Raw genomic sequence first — 16,048 nt, 5'->3', positions numbered from 1 at the left:
CAGTGGTGGGTAGTATATGGGGCTTTGGTGACAAAATGGATGGCACTATGATAGACTGCATCCAATTTGCTGAGTAGAGTGTTGGAGGCTATTTTGTAAATGACATCGCCGAAGTCGAGGATCGGTAGGATAGTCAGTTTTACGAGGGTATGTTTGGCAGCACGAGTGAAGGGTGCTTTGTTGCAATATAGGAAGTCAATTCTAGATTTAATTTTGGATTGGAGATGCTTAATGTGAGTCTGGAAGGAGAGTTTAGTTTAACCAGACACCTAGGTATTTGTAGTTGTCCACACATTCTAAGTTAGAACTGTCCAGAGTAGTGATGCTGGACAGGCAGGCATATGCGGGCAGCAATCGGTTGAAGAGCATGCATTTGGTTTTACTTACATTTAAGAACAGTTGGAGGCCACGGAAGGAGAGTTCTATGTGTGTATGTGAGTTGTACGAACTATCATGGTCCAGACGAAGCTCGCCTGGAGGTTAGTTAACACAGTGTCCAAAATGGGCCAGAAGAATACAGAATGGTGTCATCTGCGTAGAGGTGGAGCAGAGAATCACCAGCAGCAAGAGCGACATCATTGATGTATACAGAGAAAATGTTAGTAGCCCATGTGCCTCAGCCTAATAATTTGGTCTATTTATCCCTCTTAATTTCACCTACTGTTCTGACATGGTGGTGCACGTGTAGCCTATAACCTGTTTTAGAGAAATGTAATCATTGAATATTGTAAGAGCTTTCCTTGTCTGCTTATATGCACCTTTTATTTATCCTACAGTTCTGACCCGGTGTACAGGGAGAACACTGTAAAAACAGCCCATGTTCTGAATTCTGTCGCTGTACATTTCAAAAGTGCTAAACAAATAGTTATATTGACTCCGTCCATCCTTACGCTCATTAATGTTTTAATCAAAATCACGGATTGCCTGTTATCCGCTTGTCGTCCCCTTATGCAATAGCTCGTACATCTCAACTGGCATTAGAAACCCCATTTGTTTAAACAAGTCAGCCATCAATCAGCAATGCTTTTTTAAAGGTATTAATTGGAGCTGAATGAACTGTTTCGCTGCCAGATAAGGCTCCACTGATAACCAGGTGTAGCGGCGGTAAGGATTCCCTTCTTGGTGCTGAAAAGAAAGCTCTGCCTGTTGGGACAGCTTTATGTAGGCCCTAACAGTTTGTGGGCACCGTTTGTCACCGTTATAGTGCAATTAATGTATTGTTTAGTCTTGTGTTGTATAGTGTATTTGTCTCTTTGTATTGTTTAGTCTTGAGTTGTATAGTGTCTTTGCCCTACCAAGATTTACATGCTTAAATCGCCACTGAACTTCACTGACATTTTCAACCTCTCCCTGACTGAGTCTGTAATACCCACATGTTGTAAGCAGACCAGCATAGTCCCTGTGCCCAAGAATACGAAGGTGACCTGCCTAAATGACTACTGCCCCGTAGCACTCACGTCTGTAGCCATGAAGTGTTTTGAAAGGCTGGTCATGGGTCACATCAACACCATCATCCCAGAAACTATAGGCCCACTCCAATTTGCATACCGCCCCAACAGATCCAAAGATGACACAATCTCTATTACACTCCACACTGCCCTTTCCCACCTGGACAAAAGGAACACCTATGTGAGAATGCTATTCATTGACTACAGCTCAGCGTTCAACTCCATAGTGCTCACAAAGCTCATCACTAAGCTAAGGACCCTGAGACCAAAAACCTCCCTCTGCAACTGGATCCTGGACTTCCTGACGGTCCACCCCCAGGTGGTAAGGTTAGGCAACAACACATCTGCCACGCTGATCCTCACCACTGGGGCCCCTCAGGGGGACGTGCTCAGTCCCCTCCTGTACTCCCTGTTCACCCACAGCTGCGTGGCCAAGCACGACTCCAACACCCTCATTAAGTTTGCTGATGACACCACAGTGGTAGGCCTGATCAACGACAACGATGAGACAGCCTATAGGGAGGAGGTCAGAGACCTGGCAGTGTGGTGCCAGGACAACAACCTCTCCCTCAACGATGAGACAGTCTATAGGGAGGAGGTCAGAGACCTGGCAGTGTGGTGCCAGGACAACAACCTTTCCCTCAATATGAGCAAGACAAAGGAGATGATTGTGGACTACAGGAAAAGGAGGACTGAGCACATCCCATTCTCATCGACGGGGCTGTAGTGGAGCAGGTCGAGAGCTTCAAGTTCCAAGTTCCACATCACCAACGAACTATCATGGTCCAAACACACCAAGACAGACATGAAGAGGGCACGATAACACCTTTTCCCCCCCAGGATACTGAAAAGATATGGCATGGGTCCCCAGATCCTCATAAGGTTCTACAGCTGCACCATCGAGAGAATCCTGACCGGTTGCATCACCACCTGGTATGGTAACTGCTCTGCCTCCGATCGTACGGTGCTACAGAGGGTAGTGCGTTTGGCCCAGTACATCACTGGGGCCAAGTGTAACGGATGTGAAATGGTTAGCGGTGTTCGCGCTAAATAGCGTTTCAATCGGTGACGTCACTTACTCTGAGACCTTGAAGTAGTAGTTCCCCTTGCTCTGCAAGGGCTGTGGCTTTTGTGGAGCGATGGGTAACGATGCTTCGTGGGTGACTGTTGTTGATGTGTGCAGAGGGTCCCTGATTCGCGCCCGGGTATGGGCGAGGGGACGGTCTAAAGTTATACTGTTACACAAGCTCCCTGCCATCAAGGACCTCTACACCAGGCAGTGTCAGAGGAAGGCCCTTAAAATTGTCAAAGACTCCAGCCACCCAAGTCATAGACCGTTCTCTCTGCTACCGCACGGCAAGCGGTACCGGAGCACCAAGTCTAGGTCCAAAAGACTCCTTAACAGCTTCTACCCCCAAGCTGAACAATTAATAATGTATATTGAACCCCCACCCTTTGTTTTTACACTGCTGCTACTCGCTGTTTATTATCTATGCATAGTCACTTTACCCCTACCTATATGTACAAATTACCTCGACTAACCTGTACCCCCGCACATTGACTCAGTACCGGTATCCCCTGTTTGACTTTTGCTTTCAAAAACATGTCAAATTAACTATTGCTATTAAATTCTACCGTGCAAATACACTGTGCATTATAGGGAAATAATGCACGCTATAATATATAACATATAAAATATATTATATAAAAATCAGAAAGGAGTATTCCAAAACGACAATTCGTTCCGACATTTTTTAATTTGCATTTTTATTATGTGTGTATTTGTTTGACATTGTACTGCATTGATAGAAGCTAGTAACATAAGCATTTCGCTGCACCCGCTATGACATATGCTAAACTGTGTACGCGACCAAGAAGCTTTGTTTTGTGTTATTGCCTCATTGTTTCGCTAGGTGGCGACACTTGATTTTAGCAAGAGTACTCGGCGCTTCTGTTCTCGTTGGGAAAAACTCAATTGGATCACCTCGTGTCCTATATACACTCTCTCCTCGCCTCCTTCTCAAAACCGTGCTCCTACACCTGCATTGCTTGCTGTTTGGGGTTTTAGGCTGGGTTTCTGTACAGCACTTTGATATATCAGCTGATGTAAGAAGGGCTATATAGATACATTTGATTTGAAAATCCATTGGATGAGAAAGCTTGGAAGTATAATTCACTTTTGTATATTATCTACTTCACTTGCTTTGGCAATGTTAGCATATTTTTCTCCATGTCAATAAAGCCCCTTGAATTGAAAGCCCGAAGTCCCGCCCCTCTGACCTTCTTATCCAATGGGGTTTAAGAGGCAGGAGTTAATTTAAGATCTACCACTGTTTTCAAAATGTACATGTTCTGCGCATGCGTAGCTTCAGGACAAGCACGTTTTGTCAGGCACGTTGGGTCAAGCACTTATCAACAGGCAAGTTCATTATTACAGACTTTTATAAAAAATAAAAAAGGTTCAAGTGGATTCAGCAGCAACAGGTTGACGCAGTTGGTGAGTGTATAAAGTACAGTAAACGATTCTGTCATCAAGAACCAATATAATATTTCAGATATTTAGCTAGGCCCATTTCAAACCTCAGTAGCTTGCTAGTTAGCTGAGCTGCTAGCTAACGTTAGCCTCATCAGATCCAGGTTTCTGCAACAGCGAACTGTGCATAACGTTAAATCATTAATACCTACACGTTGCAATGCATTGAATCGCCAACTTGTATATCACCTTTGACATGTTATAGGCTAAAATACTGACTTAACGTTACATTGTCAGACCATAGTAGTTTTAACGGTACTGCTACTTTTTGTTTTGTTTTGAAGGACACCCGACGCTTGTAGCCAAATAGAATGCGGCGCGCAGACATACAGGACGAACCTGCGACTTATGAGCGACTTGTGTACAAAAACACATCCGTTTACCACTATATGAGGATCTCCCTGTAAGTGTCACCACCACTTGATCAAAGTTTTTTTCCCCATTTGATGCTAAATGTTTATTTTTCAATTGACTTCCTGCCTCTTTTCCCGAGGCCCTATAGTTTTTATCTGATCTGGTCACGTGGTCAGGAATAACTCCTTTCCCCGACTAGAGTACACACTAGACAAACAACTGTGAGGTGACATTGGCATTGGTATTCACAACTCACTTTCAAACTACTCTGTGCTGTGTGTGCATTTCGAACCCTGCAGTAAGGATGCACGGATTCACAAAGATTTGATTTGAATGCATCATAGTAAACACTTGTTAATTCATGACCACTTTTGAACCCTTTCCTCCCTCAGAGTGTTGGAGAATGAAAGCACCAGACTCAGTGCAGCCCAACTGAAGCAGCTCATCGTCTCTGGCCTCAGGGACCTGTATGGAGAGGTAAAGTGATGCTAGACCGGGCTGGATCCGAACTGAAATGAAACAGAACAAATCCGTATGGATTAGAGCTGGGCAATTATGGGCAAAATTATCATATCAGTCTTGATGGTATTTTTGTATGTATTTGAATAACTAGGGCAGCTAGCCAAGCAGTTAAGGGCGTTGGGCCAGTAATAGAAAGGTCGCTGGTTCGAATCCCGGAGACAAAAAAAAAATCTTCCGATATGCCTCTTGAGCAAGGGACTTAAACCTAATCGGTCATGTAAGTCGCTCTGGATAAGAGCGTCTGCTAAAGTGACTTAAATGTACAAGTATTAAATATGCTTTGTGTAGTTCGTGACCCTGGGGTGACAATGCATACATTTATAAATGAGGCTTTCACCATTCTGATTGGTTTACACTGTTCAATCCAACTTCAAGCTAAAATAATGTATACATTTCTTTTAGGGCTGACCCCATTTAGTCGACTGGTGGATTGTTTGGGCGATAGGCTGTTGGTTGAGCATATAGCTCAAATAAAAATCATGGCTGAGTGGACTGATCCATTGTGGAGGCCGTGGGGGTGGCACAGTCCATCACTAAGACTTGCTACTGAAATGGTTGCCTATATGGTTATTACATACAGTGCCTTAGGAAAGAATTCAGACCCCTTGACTTTTTCCACATTTTGTTATGTTACAACCTTATTCTAAAACGTATTCATTTATTTCCCCCCTTCACACAATAGTCCATAATGACAAAACAAAAACAGGTTTTTTAGACCTTTTTGCTAATTTATCAACAATGTCAAACTGAAATATTACATTTACATAAGTATTCAGAGCTTTTACTCAGGAGTTTTTTATTTTAAATTATTATTTTTTTTACCCCTTTTTCTCCCCAATTTCGTGGTATCCAATTGTTGTAGTAGCTACTATCTTGTCTCATCGCTACAACTCCCGTACGGGCTCGGGAGAGACGAAGGTTGAAAGTCTCCGATACACAACCCAACCTAGCCGCACTGCTTCTTAACACAGCGCATCCAACCCGGAAGCCAGCCGCACCAATGTGCTGGAGGAAACACCGTGCACCTGGCAACCTTGGTTAGCGCGCACTGCGCCCGGCCTGCCACAGGAGTCGCGGGTGTGCGATGAGACAAGGACATCCCTACCGACCAAGCCCTCCCTAACCCGGACGACGCTAGGCCAATTGTGCGTCACCCCACGGACCTCCTGGACGCGGCCGGTTACGACAGAGCCTGGGCGCGAACCCAGAGTCTCTGATGGCGCTGCAGTACAGCGCCCTTAACCACTGCGCCACCCGGGAGGCCTACTCAGGAGTTTGTTGAAGCACATTTGGTAGCGATTACAGCCTCAAGTCTTCTTGGGTATGACGCTACAAGCTTGGCACACCTGTATTTTGGGAGTTTCTCCCATTCTTCTCTGCAGATCCTCTCAAGCTCTGTCAGGTTGGAAGGGGAGCGTCGCTGCACAGCTATTTTCAGGTCTCTCAGGAGATGTTTGATTGGGTTCAAGTCCGGGCTCTGGTTGGGCAACTCAAGGACATTCAGAGACTTGTCCCGAAGCCACTCCTGTGTTGTCTTGGTTGTTTGGTGAGGGTCGTTATCCTGTTGGAAGGTGAACCCTCACCCCAGTCTGATGTCCTGAGCGCTCTGGAGCAGGTTTTCAACAATGATTTCTCTGTAATTTGCTCTGTTCATCTTTGCCCCAATCCTGACTAGTCTCCCGGTCCCTGCAGCTGAAGAACATCCCCACAGCATGATGCTGCCACCACCATGCTTCACCGTAGGGATGGTACCAGATTTCCCCCAGGCGTGACACTTGGCATTCAGGCCAAAGAGTTCAATCTTGGTTTCATCATACCAGAGAATTTTGTTTCTCATGGCCTGAGTCCTTTAGGTGCCTTTTGGCAAACTTAATGGGTTGTCATGTGCCTTTTACTGAGGAGTGGCTTCCGTCTTGCCACTCTACCATAAAGGCCTGATTGGTGGTGTGTTGCAGAGATGGTTGTCCTTCTGGAAGGTTCTCCCATCCCCACAGAGGAACTCTGGAGCTTTGTCAGAGTGACCATCAGGTTCTTGGTCACCTTCTCCCCCTATTGCTCAGTTTGGCCGGGACGCCAGCTCTATGAAGAGTCTTGGTGGTTCCAAACATCATCCATTTGAGAATGATGGAGGCCACTGTGTTCTTGGGGACCTTCAATGCTGCAGACATTTTTTGGTACCCTTCCCCAGATCTGTGCCTCGACGCAATCCTGTCTCGGAGCTCTACGGACAGTTCCTTTAACCTTATGGTTTGGTTTTTGCTCTGACATGCACTGTCAACTGTGGGACATTATATAGACAGGTGTGTGTGCCTTTCCAAATCATGTCCAATCAATTGAATTTACCACAGGTGGACTCACATCCCAGGACGATCAGTGGAAACGGGATGCACCTGAGCTCAATTTCGACTCTCATAGTAAAGGGTCTGAATACTTATGTAAATAAGGTATTTTTGTTTTTTATTTTAAATAAATCTGCAAAAAATGTGAAACCTGTTTTGTCATTATGGGTTATTGTGTGTAGATGTAACTGAGGATCCTTTTTATTTAATTCACTTTAGAAATTAAGTAACGTAACGTAAAAAATGTGGGAAAAGTCAAGGGGTCTGAATACTTTCCAAAGGCACAATGGTGCAACACAAAAAAAGTGTGTCTACAGGTGGGGACCACAGACCACTTCTCAGTTCCTATGCTTCCTGGCTGATGTTTTGGTCACTTTTGAATGCTGGCGGTGCTTTTCACTCTAGTGGTAGCATGAGACAGAGTCTACAACCCACACAAGTGGCTCAGGTAGTGCAGCTCATCCAGGATGGGAGATCAATGCGAGCTGTGGTAAGAAGGTTTGCTGCGTCTGTCAGTGTAGTGTCCAGAGCATGGAGGCGCTACCAGGAGACAGGCCAGTACATCAGGAGATGTGGAGGAGGCCGTATGAGGGCAACAACCCAGCAGCAGGACTGCTACCTCCTCCGCCTTTGTGCAAGGAGGAGCAGGAGGAGCACTGCCAGAGCCCTGCAAAATGACCTCCAGCAGGCCACAAATGTGCATGTGTCTGCTCAAACGGTCAGAAACAGACTCCATGAGGGTGGTATGAGGGCCCGACATCCACAGGTGGGGGTTGAGCTTACAGCCCAACACCGTGCAGGACGTTTGGCATTTGCCAGAGAACACCAAGATTCGCAAATTCGCCACTGGCGCCATGTGCTCTTCACAGATGAAAGCAGGCTCACACTGAGCACATGTGACAGACGTGACAGTCTGGAGACGCCGTGGAGAACGTTCTGCTGCCTGCAACATCCTCCAGCATGTGGCATTTGTTTGGGGGGCCGCACAGCCCTCCATGTGCTCGCCAGAGGTAGCCTGACTGCCATTAGGTACCGATATGAGATCCTCAGACCCCTTGTGAGACCAAATGCTGGTGCGGTTGGCCCTGGGTTCCTCCTAATGCAAGACAATGCTAGACCTCATGTGGCTGGAGTGTGTCAGCAGTTCCAGCAAGAAGAAGGCATTGATGCATTACATCAAAGTTGGATCAGCCTGTAGTGTGGTTTTCCACTTTAATTTTGAGTGTGTCTCCAAATCCAGACCTCCATGGGGTTGATAAATTTGATTTCCATTGATAATTTTGTGTGATTTTTGTTGTCAGCACATTCAACTATGTAAAGAAAAAAGTATTTAATAAGAATATTTCATTCATTCAGATCTAGGATGTGTTATTTTAGTGTTCCCTTTATTTATTTTGAGCAGTGTATATATTTATTTGATCAATAAATGCACGTTCTCCTGTGTTGGATAGGGATCGCTGTTGCCTGACTTTATAAATGTGCCTGACTTTATAAATGATTAATCTCTATCTAGCTACAGAAATAAGACTGATCCTGTTTGTTTAATATCCTACTAATTCCATGAGCCTCAAGCAAAAACAACGTCTGATAAACAATGGAACAAATGGTCTGTTTTTAAAAAATCTTTTACTGTATTTACATGTTTTTTTTCTTCTCCCTGTTAGAACAGCGCCTGGTATTACTTATAATTTTTATTTATTTAATTTATTTACTGTTTACGCTGTTCCAAATTGTCCCCCAAAAAAAAAAAAAAATCACATTCCTAAACTTTTTCTTGATCTCGTGTTCATTATCATTTAGTAGGCTTTAGTATAGCAGCCTTGTATAACCACCATTGAACTGTAGGCCATAATGTTCATTATCATTTAGTAGGCTTTAGTATAGCAGCCTTGTATAACCACCATTGAACTGTAGGCCATAATGTTCATTATCATTTAGTAGGCTTTAGTATAGCAGCCTTGTATAACCACCATTGAACTGTAGGCCATAATGTTCATTATCATTTAGTAGGCTTTAGTATAGCAGCCTTGTATAACTTGAACTGTAATTTTCATTATATTTTTAGGCTTTAGTTAGCAGCCTTGTATAACCACATTGAACTTAGAACATAATGTTCTTATCATTTAGTAGGCTTTAGTATAGCAGCCTTGTATAACCACCATTGAACTGTAGGCCAAAGAGCACATCCTGTTTCCATCTTACTACTGTAATTTTATTATTTTTTTTTACCTTTTATTTAACTAGGCAAGTCAGTTAAGAACAAATTCTTATTTTCAATGACGGCCTAGGAACAGTGGGTTAACTGCCTTGTTCAGGGGCAGAACGACAGATTTTGTACCTTGTCAGCTCGGGGGTTTGAACTTGCAACCTTCCGGTGACTAGTCCAACGCTCTAACCACTAGGCTACCCTTAGGCCTATATTTTCAAATCTTATATGGGCTACTGTATCAGTCAACCATTCGTTCATGTCATAACACACAGCATACGAGTCATTCGGGATTTGAAACGCAATCAAGTGTTTGTTTTAGAATAACAAAGGGACCCTTTGAATACACCGTTCCATGTCGGCAACGGCTGTGACTGTGTTTAGCCCCCCCCCCTAAAAACAACTTACTGCAGACTCTGGTATTTAGTGTTTACATTGAGTGGTCAGACACATTGTTGTAATCTAACCTGTTTGACATAATATGAACCTTCTTCCTTACCTTTTTTTTCTTCATCGCCAGTATTTTCCACAACTAGTCACATTTATTACAAACATCCGACTTCCCCTTTTACCTCTTGAGCAATCAAACATTTCCCCCCATAAAATAAAAAATAAAATTACAACCGGAGCATAAAGACGGCAGGGGAATAAAATAGTAGTAGTGTACTGAATGTTGTTGAAGTCGGAAGTTTACATACACTTACGTCGGAGTCATTAACTTTGTTTTTCAACCACTCCACAAATTTCTTGTTAACAAACTATAGTTTTGACAAGTCGGTTAGGACATCTACTTTGTGCATGTGTAACCGGTGTGAAATGGCTTGCTAGTTAGCGGTGGTGCGCACTAATAGCGTTTCAATCGAGTGACGTCACTCGCTCTGAGACCTTGAAGTAGTTGTTCCCCTTACTCTGCATGGGCCGTGGCTTTTGTAGCGCGATGGGTAACGATGCATCGTGGTTGACTGTTGTTGATGTGTGCAGAGGATCCCTGGTTCGAGCCCAGGTAGGGGCGAGGAGAGGGATGGAAGCTATACTGTTACACATGACACAAGTAATTTTTCCAACAATTGTTTACAGACATATTATTTAACTTATAATTCACTGTATAACAATTCTAGTGGGTCAGAAGTTTACACTAAGTTGACTGTGCCTTTAAACAGCTTGGGAAATTCCAGGAAATTATGTCATGGCTTTAGAAGCTTCTGACGGGCTAATTGACATAATTTGAGTCAATTGGAGGTGGACCTGTGGATGTATTTCAAAGCCTACCTTCAAACCCAGTGCCTATTTGCTTGACATCATGTGAAAATCTAAAGAAATCAGCCAAGACCTCAGAAAAATAATTGTAGACCTCCACAAGTCTGGTTCATCCTTGGGAGCAATTTCCAAAAACCTGAAGGTACCACGTTCATCTGTACAAACAATAGTACGCAAGTATAAACACCATGGGATCACGCAGCCGTCATACCGCTCAGGAAAGAGACGCGTTCTGTCTCCGAGAGATGAACGTACTTTGGTGCGAAAAGTGCAAATCAATCCCAGAACAGCAGCAAAGGACCTTGTGAAGATGCTGGAAGAAACGGGTACAAAAGTATCTGTATCCACAGAAAAACTAGTTCTATATCGACATTAACCTGAAAGGCCGCTCAGCAAGGAAGAAGCCACTGCTCCAGGAGGGACTGGTGCACTTCACAAAATAGATGGCATCATGAGGTAGGAAAATTATATGGATATATTGAAGCAACATCTCAAGACATCAGTCAGGAAGTTAAAGCTTGGTCGCAAATGGGTCTTCCAAATGGACAATGACCCCAAGCATACTTCCAATGTTGTGCCAAAATGGCTTAAGGACAACAAAGTCAAGGTATTGGAGTGGCCATCACAAAGCCCTGACCTCAATCCTATAGAAAATTTGCAGGCAGAACTGAAAAAGCGTGTGCGAGCAAGGAGGCCTACAAACCTGACTCAGTTACACCAGCTCTGTCAGGAGGAATGGGCCAAAATTCACCCAACTTGTTGTGGGAAGCTTGTGGAAAGCTACCCTAAACGTTTGATCTAAGTTGAACAATTTAACAGCAATGCTACCAAATACTAATTGAGTGTATGTAAACTTCTGACCCACTGGGAATGCGATGCAAGAAATAAAATCTGAAATAAATTATTCTCTCTACTATTATTCTGGCATTTCACATTCTTAAAATAAAGTGGCGATCCTAACTGACCTAAGACAGGGATCCGTTCACCCACCCCGCGTCTCACAAAGATACGGCGGTTGGAACCAAAAATCTCCATGTCCATTGCTCGTGTTTCTTGGCCCAAGCAAGTCTCTTCTTATTGATGTCCTTTAGTAGTGGTTTCTTTGCCGCAATTTGACCATGAAGGCCTGATTCACCCAGTCTCCTATGAACAGTTGATGTTGATATGTGTCTGTTACTTGAACGTTGATCGATGTAATGTACAGTGAGTGCCTCTCATTACTCATGTATTCCTCATGTCAAGGGAATTGTGGTTGTTCTTCATATTACATTGCTATTTGCAGCACTTTGTATTTGTTGCCATCTTCCGTTTCCATGGATTTAAAAGTTGTTAATGTCCCATTCCAGTCTCTCACACTGGGCACTTAATCCTTGTTCGCATTTAGGCTGGGGGTGGGGTTATTTCTAGTTGATTAGCCTGGGGGTGGGGTTATTTCTAGTTGATTAGCCTGGGGGTGGGGTTATTTCTAGTTGATTAGCCTGGGGTGGGGTTATTTCTAGTTGATTAGCCTGGGGTGGGGTTATTTCTAGTTGATTAGCCTGGGGTGGGGTTATTTCTAGTTGATTAGACTGGGGTGGGGTTATTTCTAGTTGATTAGACTGGGGGTGGGGTTATTTCTAGTTGATTAGACTGGGGTGGGGTTATTTCTAGTTGATTAGACTGGGGGTGGGGTTATTTCTAGTTGATTAGCCTGGGGGTGGGGTTATTTCTAGTTGATTAGCCTGGGGGTGGGGTTATTTCTAGTTGATTAGCCTGGGGGTGGGGTTATTTCTAGTTGATTGGCCTGGGGTGGGGTTATTTCTAGTTGATTGGCCTGGGGGTGGGGTTATTTCTAGTTGATTAGCCTGGGGTGGGGTTATTTCTAGTTGATTAGCCTGGGGGTGGGGTTATTTCTAGTTGATTAGCCTGGGGGTGGGGTTATTTCTAGTTGATTAGCCTGGGGGTGGGGTTATTTCTAGTTGATTAGCCTGGGGGTGGGGTTATTTCTAGTTGATTAGCCTGGGGGTGGGGTTATTTCTATTCAAGCTCACTTTGGAATTCCCTTAGTATAGTCTGAACTGAAAACATCGATTAACATTTTTTTGTTCAACTTCTGTCCTCTGTTTTAGGTTGGAGGTGCCTTCCCTTTTGATCTGTTGAAGTTTGATGAGAGCACACTAACAGGTGTGCTCCGTGTGTACAACAGGTAACTAACTGGCCGTAAACATTTACCCCCGCATGCAAGTCTTGGGCAAAATTCTGCAGGCTGACCCCGGTAGTCAGTTTAACAGTGTTTCCTCTGACATGTTGGTGCTCCTGGCTTCCGGGTTAAGCAGGCTTCCGGGTTAAGCAGGCGGGTGTTAAGGTGGACGCATGACTCCACCTTCGCCTCCCGAACCCGTTACGTAGCTGCAGTGATGAGGCGAGATCAAAATTCAGGGAGAAAATACAAAAAATAAATAAAAAATAACCTATAGGAGGGTAGCTCTTCAGGAACAGGGTTGGAGTTAACCTATAGGAGGGTAGCTCTTCAGGAACAGGGTTGGAGTTAACCTATAGGAGGGTAGCTCTTCAGGAACAGGGTTGGAGTTAACCTATAGGAGGGTAGCTCTTCAGGAACAGGGTTGGAGTTAACCTATAGGAGGGTAGCTCTTCAGGAACAGGGTTGAAGTTAACCTATAGGAGGGTAGCTCTCCAGGAACAGGGTTGGAGTTAACCTATAGGAGGGTAGCTCTCCAGGAACAGGGTTGGAGTTAACCTATAGGAGGGTAGCTCTCCAGGAACAGGGTTGGAGTTAACCTATAGGAGGGTAGCTCTCCAGGAACAGGGTTGGAGTTAACCTATAGGAGGGTAGCTCTCCAGGAACAGGGTTGGAGTTAACCTATAGGAGGGTAGCTCTTCAGGAACAGGGTTGGAGTTAACCTATAGGAGGGTAGCTCTTCAGGAACAGGGTTGGAGTTAACCTATAGGAGGGTAGCTCTCCAGGAACAGGGTTGGAGTTAACCTATAGGAGGGTAGCTCTCCAGGAACAGGGTTGAGTTAACCTTGATAGGAGGGTAGCTCTTCAGGAACAGGGTTGGAGTTAACCTATAGGAGGGTAGCTCTCCAGGAACAGGGTTGGAGTTAACCTATAGGAGGGTAGCTCTTCAGGAACAGGGTTGGAGTTAACCTATAGGAGGGTAGCTTTCAGGAACAGGGTTGGAGTTAACCTGGAGGGTAGCTCTTCAGGAACAGGGTTGGAGTTAACCTGATTAGGAGGGTAGCTCTTCAGGAACAGGGTTGGAGTTAACCTATAGGAGGGTAGCTCTTCAGGAACAGGGTTGGAGTTAACCTAGTAGATTAGGGTAGCTCTTCAGGAACAGGGGGTGGAGTTAACCTATAGGAGGGTAGCTCTTCAGGAACAGGGTTGGAGTTAATTAGCCTGGGGAGGGTAGCTCTCCAGGAACAGGGTTGGGGTTAACCTATTGGAGGGTAGCTCTCCAGGAACAGGGTTGGAGTTAACCTCTAGGAGGGTAGCTCTCCAGGAACAGGGTTGGAGTTAACCTAGTTGAGGGTAGCTTCCAGGAACAGGGTTGGAGTTAACCTATAGGAGGGTAGCTCTTCAGGAACAGGGTTGGAGTTAACCTATAGGAGGGTAGCTCTCCAGGAACAGGGTTGGAGTTAACCTATAGGAGGGTAGCTCTTCAGGAACAGGGGTTGGGTTAGTTAACCTATAGGAGGGTAGCTCTCCAGGAACAGGGTTGGAGTTAACCTATTAGGAGGGTAGCTCTTCAGGAACAGGGTTGGAGTTAACCTATAGGAGGGTAGCTCTCCAGGAACAGGGTTGGAGTTAACCTATAGGAGGGTAGCTCTTCAGGAACAGGGTTGGAGTTAACCTATAGGAGGGTAGCTCTCCAGGAACAGGGTTGGAGTTAACCTATAGGAGGGTAGCTCTTCAGGAACAGGGTTGGAGTTAACCTATAGGAGGGTAGCTCTCCAGGAACAGGGTTGGAGTTAACCTGCAGTAGGAGGGTAGCTCTTCAGGAACAGGGGAAAATACAAAAAAGGGTGGAGTTAACCTATAGGAGGGTAGCTCTTCAGGAACAGGGTTGGAGTTAACCTATAGGAGGGTAGCTCTCCAGGAACAGGGTTGGAGTTAACCTATAGGAGGGTAGCTCTCCAGGAACAGGGTTGGAGTTAACCTATAGGAGGGTAGCTCTTCAGGAACAGGGTTGGAGTTAACCTATAGGAGGGTAGCTCTTCAGGAACAGGGTTGGAGTTAACCTATAGGAGGGTAGCTCTTCAGGAACAGGGTTGGAGTTAACCTATAGGAGGGTAGCTCTTCAGGAACAGGGTTGGAGTTAACCTATAGGAGGGTAGCTCTTCAGGAACAGGGTTGGAGTTAACCTATAGGAGGGTAGCTCTCCAGGAACAGGGTTGGAGTTAACCTATAGGAGGGTAGCTCTTCAGGAACAGGGTTGGAGTTAACCTATAGGAGGGTAGCTCTCCAGGAACAGGGTTGGAGTTAACCTATAGGAGGGTAGCTCTTCAGGAACAGGGTTGGAGTTAACCTATAGGAGGGTAGCTCTCCAGGAACAGGGTTGGAGTTAACCTATAGGAGGGTAGCTCTTCAGGAACTCTTCAGGAACAGGGCTCTTCAGGAACAGGGTTGGAGTTAACCTATAGGAGGGTAGCTCTTCAGGAACAGGGTTGGAGTTAACCTATAGGAGGGTAGCTCTTCAGGAACAGGGTTGGAGTTAACCTATAGGAGGGTAGCTCTCCAGGAACAGGGTTGGAGTTAACCTATAGGAGGGTAGCTCTCCAGGAACAGGGTTGGAGTTAACCTATAGGAGGGTAGCTCTCCAGGAACAGGGTTGGAGTTAACCTATAGGAGGGTAGCTCTCCAGGAACAGGGTTGGAGTTAACCTATAGGAGGGTATAGGAGGGTAGCTCTCCAGGAACAGGGTTGGAGTTAACCTATAGGAGGGTAGCTCTCCAGGAACAGGGTTGGAGTTAACCTATAGGAGGGTAGCTCTCCAGGAACAGGGTTGGAGTTAACCTATAGGAGGGTAGCTCTCCAGGAACAGGGTTGGAGATTCCTTCTTTAGAGGATGTGACTGGGTCTGTTTTATTTCTTTCAGTGGTCTGGTGAAGTTGTGGAGTGCCCTGACACTGTTGGGATTCTATCGGAATGAACTGTGCTCTTTCAGAGTTACTCAGGTAAACTACTGACTGCCTATTCATTCGAATTGACCAAACCCTGCTGCGTAATGTAAACATCTGTATCAAAACTACCCCCCCCTCCCTCCCTCCCTCCTCCTAGGTATCACCTATCCTGTTAACTCTGTCTGGGAATAGTCGTGAGCTGGAGCTGGACTGAGCAAAGCTGTTGGTTCTTGAATCAACACAGTGACCCATAACACTGAAGACA

The 16,048-nt window shown here is 45.1% G+C and overlaps 1 protein-coding gene across 2 annotated transcripts; it reads left to right on the top strand.

Moving 5' to 3' along the window:
- Positions 1 to 3,788: 3,788 nt before the first annotated feature.
- rpp14 (ribonuclease P/MRP 14 subunit) lies at positions 3,789 to 16,029 on the top strand. Of its 2 annotated transcripts, none has more exons than XM_029653740.2 (6): positions 3,789 to 3,867; positions 4,266 to 4,384; positions 4,728 to 4,812; positions 12,768 to 12,844; positions 15,759 to 15,837; positions 15,941 to 16,029. In XM_029653740.2, exons 2-6 carry the CDS (start codon positions 4,293 to 4,295, stop codon positions 15,995 to 15,997), a joined length of 390 nt encoding a protein of 129 aa, XP_029509600.1. In that variant the 5' UTR covers positions 3,789 to 3,867; positions 4,266 to 4,292; the 3' UTR covers positions 15,998 to 16,029. The 2 variants fall into 2 exon arrangements, with proteins under 2 accessions (XP_029509600.1, XP_029509599.1); XM_029653739.2 differs by having other exon boundaries at positions 3,806 to 3,945.
- The last annotated feature ends 19 nt before the right edge of the window (positions 16,030 to 16,048 follow it).

Source organism: Oncorhynchus nerka, linkage group LG2, assembly GCF_034236695.1.
Source record: "Oncorhynchus nerka isolate Pitt River linkage group LG2, Oner_Uvic_2.0, whole genome shotgun sequence".
Classification (NCBI taxonomy): Eukaryota; Metazoa; Chordata; class Actinopteri; order Salmoniformes; family Salmonidae; genus Oncorhynchus; species Oncorhynchus nerka.
This window is presented reverse-complemented; position numbering and strand designations above follow the sequence as displayed.

Bases quoted from the DNA above. Each gene is read 5' to 3' on its own strand.
- rpp14 (XM_029653740.2), top strand. From the start codon at position 4,293: ATGCGGCGCGCAGACATACAGGACGAACCTGCGACTTATGAGCGACTT. The intron at 4,385-4,727 runs GTAAGTGTCACC...TTCCTCCCTCAG, and splicing joins CACTATATGAGGATCTCCCT to AGTGTTGGAGAATGAAAGCA. The intron at 12,845-15,758 runs GTAACTAACTGG...TATTTCTTTCAG, and splicing joins GTGCTCCGTGTGTACAACAG to TGGTCTGGTGAAGTTGTGGA.